General features: G+C 37.3%; 1 protein-coding gene across 3 annotated transcripts in view; it reads left to right on the forward strand.

Annotated features, from left to right (window-relative positions):
* The window catches only part of rc3h1a (ring finger and CCCH-type domains 1a), a 59047-nt gene that overhangs the window by 20149 nt on the left and 23674 nt on the right, over window positions 1-15224 (forward strand). For all 3 annotated transcript variants that reach the window (XM_015339292.2, XM_015339295.2, XM_006643079.3), the window contains exons 6-12: window positions 1086-1286; window positions 3975-4107; window positions 4861-4979; window positions 5408-5520; window positions 6428-6694; window positions 11205-11428; window positions 12662-13023. In XM_015339292.2, coding sequence (XP_015194778.1) covers window positions 1086-1286; window positions 3975-4107; window positions 4861-4979; window positions 5408-5520; window positions 6428-6694; window positions 11205-11428; window positions 12662-13023 — 1419 coding nt within the window. The remainder of the gene's footprint in view (window positions 1-1085; window positions 1287-3974; window positions 4108-4860; window positions 4980-5407; window positions 5521-6427; window positions 6695-11204; window positions 11429-12661; window positions 13024-15224) is intronic.

The following is a 15224-nucleotide window of genomic DNA, read 5'->3' on the forward strand; positions in this document are numbered from 1 at the left end:
ACATTTGATTGAATTGAAAAATTCTACACTGTGAGTTTAGTCCAGACTTTGCAGTCCACATTAAAGACTTGTCATGAGGACCCTTCTGGCTAATCGGGATTTGATTCGCAGTAGGGTTCTTTTTGGTGGAAAATGCCAGGATTGCATTTTCACAGTAATGGAGCTCTGTGGGAATGGCCTGGACAGAATGACAAACCTTTGAATCTGCTCTTCTGTATTTTGTGAGTTTTTCTTGTATGTTTGAGAATTTGTTGACAACTGCAGGAGATTTTTAGACAGGGGTCCTCACCTTGCTCCTGCAAAATCGTAGGCCTTTCTGGTTTTCAGTACAGGTATCCTAGTACATACATGTAGTCAATAACTAGCTAAATTATCAAGTTTTCACATTTTATTTTTTGTAACACAAAAATAGTCTATTCACTTATTAAAGGCCGCATGGTAAATACTGTGAAATTGAAACACATAGCATACCTTTGTCTAAATCTTTTTATGTTTTTAAATGTGTAATAATGCATTAGTCAGTGTGCTCAATGTTAATCGGGCAGCCTTCATATGATGTAAATGTATCCATTTGTAGTGAGTGAAGAACTCTTAAATGTAGTGCTTTGCTCAAGGGTACAGCAGCCTTACCCCACCTGGAATTTGAACCCACAACCTTGCAGTTACTGGTTGAGAATGTAAACCACATCTACACTACGTCTTTTTAGAAAACTAGCTGAACTGACAGAACCTTTGAATTGGCACAATGCTTCAGTATGTGGTAGGTTGTTTTTGTGGAGCTTTACCAATCATTTCTTACTTCATTTCTTTACCAATCATACTTGACCATACTTGAGTCTCCTGGCTGACAGCATTTCCAGCTTTCTTTAGCTATTTTATCTGCAGGATTTGATCCCGGACATCTGCATTTATATTCACATCCCCATGCAGAAGCTCACTTACTCAATTATCTCATGAAAACACCAATATTGCTTTTTGTCTAGGTGAATATTCTGCCTCATCTCTCAGAATCATTTAATGATTCAGGACCTTTTAATTCTGTGACTCCTGTGGCAGCTCCTGAGCACCTTTCCTGTCACCCACAGGTAACCAAGAGAGATGAAGACTCCTCACTGATGCAGCTGAAGGAGGAGTTCAGGACGTATGAGGCCCTTCGGCGCGAGCATGACTCCCAGATCGTCCAGATAGCCATGGAAGGTGGACTGCGCATCGCCCCAGACCAGTGGTCTTCACTGCTATATGGGGACCAGTCCCATAAATCCCACATGCAGTCTATCATAGACAAGGTAGGAGGACTGTGATAAAGTGGCTCTAGGCTGTCCTGTATTGTCTCTGTTTAAACTCTCTGGAGTTCTGAGACTGTCCATCACAACTGGGCAGTCTTCTCTTAAGTAAACATAGAAATTAGACCATTTTTCTTCCTTCTTCAGAAGGTGTAACACAATTACACTTACATGCATGTTGGGACAATAAAAAACATTAAGGAATATGACCTTCCTGTACACATGAAACAGGACACTAGAGAAAGGCAGTTTTAGCAATGGGTAGAGTAATTTTTGGATTTTTATCTTTGTGCTCCAAGGTGGGGTTAAATAACCAAAAGAGATGTTCCCTTTTGCATTAGAAACAAGAAAAAAACTTACACTCACTAGGTGGTGCAAAAGCTCTTTGGTTCTCCTTTCAAGGTATGAAAGACTTGTACAGAAGAATAAACAATGACAGTTTCTTTCAAAAAAGGTTCCATGTTGGCAAGAATTCTTAAGGACATCTGGGACATGCTTTAAATTTGTCAGGCAATTACACATTTTTAGATCTATTGGAATATTTTCTAGTTGTGTAGATCCACCTCTTCAGTAGTTAATATTACAGTGAACAGAAATTAACCCATAATAGTCTTAAAAATAAATTCATTATTATCAACTAATGTGCAATAGCAATGAAAATACTGTATAGATCACATTGTAATATTTATATTTTATATATATATACCAAGACGGAGTGACCAAACGATGTCAGATAAATAGGCTATCTGACCAAAATAAATCTGTAAAAATAATGTGAAAGCTGTATTTCATATGACACAAAAACTGCATACAAAAGTCTGCAAGTTCCAAACTTTCATACCTAGTTCTACAGTGAGTGTATTGTCAGTAGTACGTCACAGTACTGATGCCTGACATTCTTCAGTCCACATATCCTTGCTCAGGACCACTCTTCATTGATCAGCTTTGTGTTAGCCTCTGTAGTGTCTTAGTTTTTAAGGGCTTTTCAGTGAAGGTTGTGTAGCTGTTCCGTGGTCAAACCTGTCCACAGAAGCACCTTCAGCTGCAATATAAATCAAATTTAAAATGCTGGTTATCAAAGTACACTGATTAACTGGTAATTATCACTGCTCACAGGAGTGACATCTCGGCTATATGTGAACTGTCATGGAAGTGTGGCCCACAGACATTTCTACTATAGAATATCTGCAAAAGCATTATTGCAGTGTACCATGTATAATGGATAACAAACGTAAAAAGTTGTTCTCTGGTATTGCAGCCTAAAGTCTTTTTAAAATAATTAGAATAATGCAGGATTGCTGTAGTCTTGGTATTAAATACGCAACATATGCAGACCCCCTGGGCTATGTAAGGGTTCTAGAAACATTCCAGTTCCACCTGTGTCCCTATACCAGATAAAGCAGTTTGAAAATGGATGGATATTGTGGTAATCCTCACTTATTGCCCCTAGCTGTGTGGGTGAGTGGGGAAGGTGGAACAGGAGAGGAGAATTGCAGGCTCACCAGTGTTCATTGTCCTTTAATGGATAATAAGTATTCCAAAGGGTGTAGAGAGCAAGAGATTGTAGTATCCCCATATATAGTGAGGTTTCTGCTAGCTGCTGCTAGGAGAAACTTCATTTATACCTGGGGATAGAAATTAAATGGAAATGAATAAAAACATTTTAAAATCTTATCAGAATAATTAAAATATAAAATCTGCTTGAAAATATACAATACTATAAATTAAGCCATTTGAACAAATTCATGAATACTGTACATTTCGTTACTGACCCTGCAATGTTCATCAATTAAAAACACAAACAGTAAATCGAAATAATAAAATGATTTGTATTCTCTAACTGTACTATCAGTTACGATTTTGATTTGAATAGTGTTAGAAAATATTCAGAGGTTCACATGCACATGTGAAAGCAAAGCAAGAGTGGAGTGGATGCTGGCAGTGATCTCATTATGTTAACTCTTTATGGATGTAACGTAACCTCTCCTTAACTCTAAATTTTTATTATAAGACCCATAAGAGGTTTTTATGTAAAGTCTAATTTACAGTTTAAGTTGAGTGTTGCGTAACAATATACTCTGCCTGGTATTGCACTTCTTAAACTAATCAAGGAGAACTCTCTACTGTGGTGCTGAAGGAGATAGGTCTTACTTTTACAGAGTCCATAATTTCAATCACTTGTAGTAAGACCCTTTTGTAAGCTTTCTGATACTGCCTTTACAAGACTGGTAGGCATGCAACACACATCTTATGCAAATTAATTTGTTAGCTTGCAATGCTAAAAGAAGCTCTGTGGACAGTGAATGCCACCATTTCTCCCTTCGAGTGACCCCGACACCTCTCCTTTGGAACTGACACTGCCATTTACTTCTGTTTACACATTGCAGTATAAAGATTTAGCATTGTCCATTCCCAGAGTGTCTTGATTCAGTGCTGCCTATATTTTTAAAATGAACATGAACAAAATGTGCATTTCACTTCAGTCTTGTAGTTTGTGCTGATACATTGTTTTTCTTCTGTGATATTTTTCTGCCATGATAAGAACTTTGTAAAGGTCTATTTTTAACTATGGTAAAAACTGTTAAATTTAGCTTTCAGGCCATCAAATGTTTTTTTTTCTTATTTTGAAGTTTGCCTTTAATGGGACTAGACAGATGTTTCCCTATTTTACCGGAAATGCTTGTGATTAAGTTGCAGACGCCAGCATCATTTGCTCAGAGTGTTCAGGAGCTGACCATTGCACTGCAGCGGACTGGGGACCCTGCTAACCTCAACCGCCTCAGACCACACCTGGAACTGCTGGCTAATATTGATCCGAGCCCAGGTAAGTGAGGCTGTGACCACGGTGTGCCAGGATGATTAATCATGTGTACACACAACCTTTGTCCAGATTCTGCCAGGATCGCTGTATAGATGCGCACACATCTTGTGGTCGGAGTCTGCCAGGACACACACACACACACACACTATTATTTTTAAATATCACTATTACTATTATTAGTAGAGAGAGAGAGTCTGGATTCTGCCAGGAGCTACATATACATGTGCGCCCAGCTTGTCTGGACTCCGCCAGGATCACTGTATGCTGTGTCTGGAGTCGGCAAGGACCTAAAACTTAATATTTAATCTGCCTGGACTTTATATCTCTTTTGTCAGCCAAGGGAGTTAAGGACTGTAAACATACACCATCTGTAATGTGTGGTGGTCAGCCTGGTAAATAGCCTTTTCTGAAAACTGTAAATAGATGCCTTTCCAGCTGTAGTACTTAGTGGTCAGCACTAAGCCTATGATTTATCAGTTGACTGCTCTCCATCTAGTCATGCCAGCATCCACTCATGTCTGTACTGCTTCTGACTGGATTCCAGGTTGGAGTGGAGTTGGTGATCTCTTGGCTGTTAAAGAATGTCTTGTCATTAACTATCTCCTCGTGATCCTCTTGGAAGCCTTATAGTAAACTAGATTATTTAACTTGTAATTGTAAATTATGATTGAGACTTTTCTTGTGTAATACAAACTTTTTTGTTTTGACTGTCAACTACAGTGACTTTGAGAATCACATTCTGTGTCTCTTCTATAGATGCACCTCCTCCAACATGGGAGCAACTGGAGAAGGGTCTGGTGGCTGTGAAGACAGTGGTACATGGGCTAGTGGACTTCATCCAGAACCACAGCAAGAAAGGCACTGACCAGCAGCAGGTATCCCATGCTTTCTTTGATCTCTGACATCAAAAGCTGGGATTGAAATCACCCATTATGTATTTTTCATAACTTGGCTCTTAGCAACAAGTCCCAGGATCACACACACAGAGAATGGTGAGGTGTAGACTTACAGACTAACTGCTCCCAACACCCTCGTGAGTCTGCATGTGCTTGCGAGGCCATAGAGGTTGTTGTGTTGTTGAAAGCTGAGGAAACCTGGACAACTAATCCCAATCCTTGACTGCACTCCACCAGTTGTACTACATTTTGTCCTGTCCTCAAGCTTATTTTTGTGTAGTAACTTCAGAGTTGATTTCAGTACTTTTTTATGTTTATCTTGCAAGCAGTTTATTTATTGAATTGCAATCCAGTGAGCCCTGTTTCAGGGCTGTAGCATTGATTTTTGTCATCTTCCTGTTGTCTAGCCGCCTCAGCACAGTAAATACAAGACCTATATGTGCCGAGATATGAAGCAGAAAGGGGGGTGCCCTCGTGGAGCAAGCTGCACTTTCGCACATTCTCAGGAGGAGCTGGAAAAGTAAGTCAGTCAGAAAGAAGTTATTGTTTAGTTGAGCCGCTCACCCAAGGGGTACAGAAATGATGTACTGTAGTCTTCCCTTTCAAGAGTATCTGCTAAGCATCTGTTGACCTTTAGTCCTGCTGTAACCAGTCCCTGAGGACCGCATAGTGACAGGTATGTGATACAAAAGAGAAGAGGTGTCAAGTTGAGCCATCCTGGTCAGCCATTGAAAGATCTGGACGGTAGACTAGGTAACATTTTGACTTTCAGTTTAAAATTCATTTCTCAAAATGGAACGCTTTCCTTTTTTGTTTGAAATAGAGAACTTAAAATCCTTTTTTGTAATTGTTTACATTTAAGTTTCTGGAGGAGCTGCAAAAGCAGTGAGATCCAAATTTAGCTCTGACTAAAATTGCCTGTCTCAGAAATCATGGTAAAAATCCTCCAAGAATAAACCTGTTACAATTGAAGTACTTGTCAAATTAGCCTTGTTTTTGAAGATTGGGTCAAATGAGACTTATTATTTGGACACAGTGTGGCCAAGTTTAAGACAGCTCTCTGTCCTCTCAGGTGAGAACATAGTCACCTGGACACAGTATGGTCACTTTTAAGACAGCTCTGTGTCTGTTCGGATGAGAAATTGACCCAGTGTAGTAAAAAATGTTAATATCCGAGCCCTTCACAGGCCATTTCCACCTGGAAAGGTGTGCCCTTAAATATCTGGCATGATTTTGGAAAGTATTGACACTACAGACCTAGTTCAGGGTATAAATTCAAAGAAAAGACTTAAAAGAGCTCTGTACCTGTTCGTATAAGGGAAAAGATGCAGTGCGAACAGGCTAAAGACTGCTTTGTGCCTGCTCAGATGTCACATACATGTGACACAGTGTGGCGAGTTTAGCAGCTCTGTGCTCGGGTCCTGCAGGTATCGGAAGATGAACAAGCGTCTGGCTGCACGGCGGAACATCAGCCAGTCGCTCACCCAGCTGAACGATTCATCCCTACTGCCCGACGATGGGGGGTTAGACGGCAGTGTGCGGAAATCCTCACCTATGGCCAACGGCATCATAGCAGTGGGCTCAGGCAGCACCCTCACACAGCTCATCTCCCGTGGCACAGAGCCTCCCTATGACCCTGGGCGCAAGCCAGGAAAGATGGACAGTCTCAGTGCCCCAGGATCCCCCCCTGACTCGTAAGACTGTCTCCTTTTTTGCAAATTGTAGCAGCAGAAAGGGAACTGGGTGTGGATTTTCTTCAGAAAATTCAGAACCCTGTGTATCCTACAAAAAAGAGGACCTTTTTAAATTTTATAAGCTCTTGGCATCTTCTTTTAAGACCTCTTTTCTGTTACTTGAACCTCTGCCCTTTGAGAAAAATGTCCTTTTCTCAGAAGCATGCTGTCTCCATGTCAGATCTACACTACATTTTCAGAGTACTATTATTAATGAAGCAAACTTGTTTTTTTGTCTTGATTCATTTTTATCTTTTCAGGTGGGTAAAATCGACTTGAGCTTATACAGAATAAACTTCTGCCTGCATTATGTTACGCCATTTATTCCAAATATGCATTGAAGCTGTGAAGTGTTTTTTTGCTGAACTTATTTTAAACGTTATTGAGACAAAAAAGTGTGCCAAATGTACACACTTAAGGTTAAATAAAGACCAAATATTTTCTCCAGCTCAGCCTGGGACAGAGGGGGTTCTGTTCCAGTCACACTAGGGAATGGTCATCTGTTATTTTAACACAAGTTTTCATTATTAAACAGAAACTAGAAGTAGAATTAACAATTCTCTCAGCTAAATTAATTTAATTCCATTTGGAATTCACTATTTTTCACTAATTCACTAATCTGTCATGTATTTTCTGCATTTAAATAAAACAAGATTAGTGTGCATGGAATTATGGTACATTAGTGTTAAACATGATTTATTTTTTTCCTTCACAAATTCAAAGAGTATCTTCTTTCAGGCTAAATCAAGTTTCCTTGAAACATTCCAAATTCCCAATGGCCCGATGACAAGCTTGTTTTAATGGGACATTTTAGAATGTAAAAGAAAGTAGGCTATTCAGTGCATCTTGCCCTTTTGGTCTTTAAATTAATTTTGGTTTTACTTGTTTTGAAATGCAAATAATATAATGGCTTGTCCTTTTATTAATTGATAGCTTAGTACCATAGTTGGTAATTAAGGAACCATGAAGTTAGGACAGCAAATTTATTTTAAAGTAAAAAAAAGTTTGCGCTTTTGAAGCACTACACTGCAGTTGTCTGGGATTGATATATTGGGTTTTATACAGATCAAGCCATTCAAAAAGCACAAGGGATGCTGTGGTAATTCACAGTGCACCGTCCCCAGGGTACCGCATGTTTTTTTAAATACCTTGTAAAACTGCCAGGTGGAGCTGGGAAAATGCAGCATTTGGGCTGTTGCCAGAAACCACCTGGTTTTGAATCCCAGTCAATGCTGAGGGACAATCTTTTTCCAATTATAGAATTTAAGTTGTATACTGTTTAGACTTTTAATAATTTTAAGCGGTATTGCAGCATGTTATATGTTAAACTGGTTAAAAAGTAGGTATATTTTATAAAAGCAAGATTGCTCAGTTGGACAGAAGTAAACAACAGTATTCCACCGTCTTTAGAAATGTTTTATGCATCAAAGTCTTTAATTTGGTAATTTATAGTGGGTTGTGGTTTTAACATGCTCATTCTAGCATTATAGAAGTTTATATACTGTACTTCATAAAAAGTTATAATGTTTTAACCTTTTCTAAGACTAAGTAGTAAGAACAGCTCTTGCTGTTATCGTAAAAAAAAGTTTAATCCCACTTGATAGTAATATTAATATGGAATCGTGTAACTAAGCAGCTAAAATATCACAAGTGAACATTTTGGAAACATTTTGACATTTAAAAAAACTTAGTCTTTGTAGGAATTCAAAGCCTGTTCAGAGAATTACTTCGGTTTGTTTCTTACATAAAAGTAGTCCACTATTCTAGCTTGTCGACTCAGGTGTGAGCGTGTGTATCTGGATGAATTATAAGTGATAATTTATTGATTAAGGATTTCTTTTTGTGGAATTAAGTTAAACAAAGGAGGGAAGAAGGTTATTTTTACAATTGCCAGTAACTGGAGAACAGCTTTTTAATGTTGAGCCTTTAAATGAGCCAGCCACAGTTGTTAACTATATTTTGATGTTGTGTATCGCCTCTTTTTATATTTGTAAAAATGTTCCAATTTAAATGCAGTACGTAATATATCATTGATAATATTAATAATAAATGACCCTGGATGAGTTGTAAACTGAAGAGTTAGAGAAGACACGTTGAGTCTTGTCTTTTCAGTTTGAATTTAACTTTTTGAACGATCATTTTGCCTATATTTTTACATAGCCGGATGATTACAAATAGATTGGATTAATGGATTAAGAAAAAATATTTCCCACATACTTTGAAACCATACGGTATCATACAATCAAGAAAAGTCTGTGGTGTTTGTATAGATGAAACTTTTCTGAAGTATAAATTAAAAAAATGGTTAAAATGTATTTCCACATGTAATGTCATTTTGAAGTGCAGTAAGCACCTGCTTTGATGATGGTTTCAAATATAAAACTGGTGAAAAAGCTATGTTAAATGATAATTAAAAGACTTCAAGTTAAAAGAAATTATTTATGTTCCATTCTTAAATTTTAAAGGCAGACATGCTCAGTGCCACTGCAAGCTGCAGAAGGATCTATAATGTATTGCTGAGCTCCAAGCCTCCTCTCAGTGCCCCTCTTCTCTAATGGAGATCAGCGGGCAGTGTGCTGTTTCCTCAGTGACCTGCTGATTTTCTTCACACTATAAGAAGAGTGGAGAATGAATGTGATTTAATCTGTGCGATATGTGTTTTGCATTTACAAAATCAAAGTGTTTAAAATGTTTAAAGTAAAAAATGTGCATCTTATTCAAAGATTCTTAGCTGATCGCAAGGAAGAAAATGCACCCGTTTTGTTGTGCTATCTAAACCCGTTTTTTCATGGATTTTAAGGTCATGCTATGTCTAATCTAGGCAGGGACACGCTATTGTTTCTTATTTTTGTTTTTCTTTAAAATAAAAAGAATCAGTTTCCCATCGTGCCATTCAATATTATGTTACGTTTTTATGTTTTTAAGAGACTTCAGAATGCTTTGACTGATGCATAAAAATGTAGTATAATGCTAAATAATTTTACACCTGGGATCAGCTTTATTCAAACTAAGGTTTCAAAAAATGCAACCAGGTACTAGATATTGTTTAAATAAAAGCTGTGAAAGGTTTCACAAATTGCGATCTTTAAAATGCCTGTGGTTTGAAGGATCTGTCATTTGTTGGTGGAGTTATTGACATCTGAAGCATCCTGTCTTAAAAATTGGAGTTTCAATAAGAAAGCAAAGGTTGTAGAAACGGCGACAAATGACCCTGAGTAAAATGCAAACAGTTTGTAATTATTAATAATTTAATATTGTTGATAGTGATCAGATATGTTATTATAGTTCGGTCGCAGTGGAGTTTTTAATATCGCTTTATTCTTGATTATAATTGTAATATATACTCTTATTTTAAGCCTTGTTGTAAAAGCTTGTCTTGAATCGCCCCATTGGGATGGAGTATTTTTTAATTGAATTAAACGAGTTTAACTATTTTTTTACTCCCACTGCTAACAGTATTCACATTTGCTCATTCATATTTTCAATTGAGCTCATTGTGATATATAAAATGAGATGTCAATATAATGTACATACTATTCACTACTTTGTTAAACAATTAGTCTTTTTTGGTGCAAGAAAAACACATGCCTTGACCGGGATTCAAACACTGACCTCCCTTTTGAAAGTCAAGCGCCTAATCCGCTATACCAAACTGTCATTTGTAGATAGTCATTTAGTGCCGAAACAGACAAGTAAAATGTTTCCAAAGTAATCACTAGCAAATGAATCAAAGAAGTTGATGCAGATGTTTATAAAGAAAGTGGAATATGATAATACTTTGAGCGCTATATTATATTTAGATAATTAAATATTATTAATGTCTTTAGATGTGCTGTTCCAGATTATGTTCCCAATTAAGTGGATTCTAAAATTTACAGTTTTTTTTACTGCAACGAGTGCAAGTATTCATAGAAAAGGTTAAAACATATAGCTTTTTATAAAGCATATAAACTTAATATAGTCAGAATGAGTACATCAAAACAGTTCCTAAATAACCACAATAAGGTTCAGAGCGGAATACTGTTGTGTATTTTTATTTAAACTATCAGTACCACCCATATATTTGTATAATATTGTATATATTCCTAAATTAATATAGTTTATGACTTTCATAGACTTCTGGTCCTCTTATTTTTATGCTCAGCTGCTAAAATTTCCCTTAAGTTGTACAATTCCATATTGATATTCCATATTAAGTGGATTTAAACATGCACAGTAAAGAGAAGCAATCGTTTCACTAAGAACTAATGCACCACAAGTGCCACCTGTCTGTTATTTTGGCCAGTCAATCACATACCGCAGTAGGCCACAGATTATTTGCCAGGGTGCGGGGTGTTATTGTGCATTTTGAATGGCCACATCTGTATTTCAGAGCAGCAGCCTACATCCTGAAGGGCCGGAATGGGGCAAAACCAAAGCCTTTAGTTTTCATTTTATTTTGTAATGAAAGTAGGACCCTGGTATTTTTCAGGTTGGACTCTGTCCCCAAGAATACTCTGTCGACCCTACCTATGAATCCTCAGCACATGACGCATGCCCGGATGCCCACAGACCACCCCTCAATGCACAAGCAAGTGTCCGTAGTGCCCAGGGCCCCTCAGATGTACCCACAGCAGCAACCTGAAATTTTCTACCAAGAGCCTCGGCCACCTCCCTCCTCGTCCCAGTACGAAACCACTGCACAGTACCGCACAGGTGAGAGTATTGACACGTCAGCCATCCCTGGGAGTTACCTGCTCACTCTGCCTCTTCCAGTGTTCAGATGAACAGCCTTGTTCAGAAAAAGTGCTTGCATGACCAAAACAATCCACATACCAGAGGTTGGTGGTTATGAATGCACACAAAATATCTGGGTGGCTCTCCCAAAATGACAGAGTCCTATAACAAGGATAAAACATATCTTCACCATGCTGTGGATCTGTAAATTGTCATTTTATGTAGATGAAAAATGCTGTTAAATGCACAGGAGTTTCCGTTGTGCTCATGCCTATTTTTTAAAATACTTTCTAGGCTCTATGTAGACATTAAACGTTTACACATACATTTTCAAAGGTGTAACAAGAGGAGGGCAGGGGTGGGAACTGAAATAGCATGCTAGAGCTGTGTGTTAGATTTCTTTTTTTGTATTGTTCCAGTTATAACTGATTAAGTTTTTATTGATGCTTTAATTGTTCTGGTGAGTGTGCAGTTCTCTTGCAGTTTTTAATAGGAATTGTTGATTCTCCTGCCATGGTATCATCTTTAACTTGTTTATTAACTATATCAGAATCTATATCATATATAGATATATTTGTGCAGTATGAGAAATAATATTTTAGGAGTATATTTTTTTCCAAAGGCCTCTAAAAATCTAAATGTTGTATAATCTTTTTGTATCAATTGCTGCTTTTCAAAGAACTTTGTTAAAAAGACTTAATGTAAATCTGTCCTGACTACTCAAAAGAATCCTGTTTCCGCACAGAAGATCATTTAGTTCTAATCACACTTTGCATGTAATAGACATCAGTGTGTAATGACTTGATTTGGTTTTGTTTTCATTTTTAGTGATGGGTGCTACATTAATTTCCCAGTAATTGGGTGTTGTCCATATCTGGAGTGACTGCTGCAAGAGTGTTGTTAATTTAAGAAAATCTGCAACTGGTGGAAAACCAGTTCCTGGAGGGTTTTGTTCCATTGTTGGTCCCAAAGTAGTAGTAGGTAGAGGAAAAATCTCTATTTTTCTACTAGCAATTTAACTAGTCTTTGCTAATTAAAAAAAACTATTTAAGTAAAGAAAAGATTAGTAAAAAAAACGTTCTTCCTTGGAGCAGCTACACTGCCTTCTTTCTGCCTCTTCCAGGAGTGTAATTTGTATTTGCTTAGAGTGGCCAGCTATGGCACAGATGCTTCCCTGTTTGCTGACATGAGGTGGTTTTCCTCTGTCCCCAGGTAATCCGTACACATACCAGCCTCCACAGTATGTTCAGCCACGCTATGTGCAGCCTGGACAGAGTGAGCCGGGCATGCCCTACCAAGATCCCTACCCCTATGTGCCAGAAAGGCAGTACCCCAGCCCTCCTGCCCAGTACCCAGCCCAGCCAGTGTACCAGACGCACTATGATAGCCGCCGCCCCTACGCATCCACACAGTCCTACCAGCGTGACGACATGGTGAGGCACAGCCCTGTGCCTGTGGACATGCCCCCTCCTGCTGCTGGCTCACCATACTTGACTGATTCCCGAGAGCGGTACCTCCCCGAAGGCTACTGTCCAGTGGGCCCGCACCCAGGCCAGATGAGGTCCTATCCTAGGGTGAGTATTGCACAGTTTGGATTATGACAAACAAATTTCACTTGCTATGTAGTATTCAAACAATCCTTCTTCAAAGTAGCCCAGACCACCATGAAGACTAAAGACCAAATCTGTGAAAAAAACTGACAAGCAGCTTTAGGGGTATTGTGGACTGAGTTAGCGAGTGTTGCTTTAAGTAAAATCAGTTAATTTGTCTCAAATGGGTGTTGGAGGATGCAATAACTTAACGTTTACAAAGGAGAGGTAATTCTGCCCATATATTCTTTACATGGGTAATATTTGAGCAATTCCCCAGTCCCTGGGTACTGCTCCTGTGTTCAGTGAGTAATAAGATTTTCACAAATCTTTAAATATATTTAGTTGATGTATGTGCAGTTGGTAGAATACCATTAGGCTCTTGGTTTATCTTGATGTTTCTGTAGTGATTAAACTTGACTCTTCTCTTATGCTATTTAATATACAGCTTGATCTTTTCTCAGCTTCAGACATGTCTTCTCATTGGTAAAATCTCATTTTCCCTTCAACATCTAAATGTTTCTCATTATCTTTGAGATAATTCTCTTTTCTGTTTCTGGGCCTTTTTAATATTTCTTTAATTTAGATTTCATTATGTGTTACTGTTTTCCTATCTGGATATTTTCATCCATTTTTATATGCTTTTTTTGTCTCCCAAGATTTTTATTTTTATTTTAGAGAAAGCAAAACCATACTTCCATTACTTAGCCTTACTTTTACAATACACTTTCAACTATACATCACAAGCAAAAATTGTCTATCCCTGTTTGTTCCCTTAGTATTTACAATTATAACTTTTACACAAAAGCATATACATTCCAAATGAGGAAGATGTATACTTTTATGAATATGAAAAGGGAGGAGACTATATAAATGTACCTTAAGTTTATTTTGTATCTCAACATATTCAAACCTTAAAGGTTTAATGTACTGAACCCTTCTGGACCAATATTTGACAAATGTATTCATTGGTAATTTTAGTGAAAGTGTTGATTTTTCCATTTTATATATATTTCATTTATTAATTCAATCCAGTCATTCATTGTTGGTAAATCTGGGAGAAGCCACTTTCTTGTTATAGCTTTCTTCCCTGCTGATAAAAGGATTCCCAACAAATATTCATCAGTTCCCCTCCAATCAAAATCCAGTTTGCCAAAATATAAAGCCTCAAATGTAAAGGGTACATTGCTTTCAAATTTAGTTTCCAGGGCCTCATGTAACTCCTTCCAGAATAGCTTTATTTTAGGGCAGTTCCAGAATATATGCCAATGATCACCTTGGTTTCCGCACTGTCTCCAACATTTAGAGTTTTCCTCAGTATGGTGCACCTTCTGACTCGGAATAATGAAAAACCTAACAATGTTTTTCCAGCAAAACTCTCCCCATAAATGCAAGTTAGTACCCTCTTCATTCGAAATTCTAACTTCACTTTCTTTCACCCATTTATCTTTTATATACTTTGTTGAATGTGATTTCTTTTCCATAAAACCTTTATATAATCTAGATATAATGCCTTTACTTTATTCTGATTTGTAGGCTTCTGTAACTACTTTCAATACCCCATCATTAACAATATCTAAATCTCCCCTTATAATCTCCTTATTAAAATAGTGGCGCATTTGAAGATATCTATAAAAATCTGAATTCTCCAAATAGTTTCTCCTTTAAATACTGAAAACTTTGTAACTGATTCTTATCCATTATATTACAAAATGCAGTTATTCCTTTTTAAATCATTATCCACTTTATTTGGTTTAAACTGTATCATAGGCACCATCTGAGTATCTTTACTTCTTCAGCTAAGTGATACTCTTTTGTAATCCTATTCCATGCCCTTAGTTGAAACTTTATCCATGGATTGAATATTTTTTCACTAATTTTATCTAAATTCCTATTAACTAATAAAATGAATCGTGGCGTTATTTAAAAGGGATAATTCAATATTTTCCCACCTGGTTTGATATTCTGGATTACAAGAATTAATGAGAGGTTTAATTTGAGATGCATAATAATAATTTTCAAATTTGATAAAGCCATCCCCCCTTTATCTTTGAAAGTTGCAATGTTTTGAATCTGTTCCAGGTTTTCTCCCCTACCAAATAAACCTAGAAATCATCTTATACCATTCTTTAAGTTGTTTTGCAGTGACTTCTACAGGAAGAGCTTGAAATAGGAAGAGTAATCAT

This window comes from Lepisosteus oculatus, chromosome 9, assembly GCF_040954835.1.
Source record: "Lepisosteus oculatus isolate fLepOcu1 chromosome 9, fLepOcu1.hap2, whole genome shotgun sequence".
In the NCBI taxonomy this organism is placed as follows: Eukaryota; Metazoa; Chordata; class Actinopteri; order Semionotiformes; family Lepisosteidae; genus Lepisosteus; species Lepisosteus oculatus.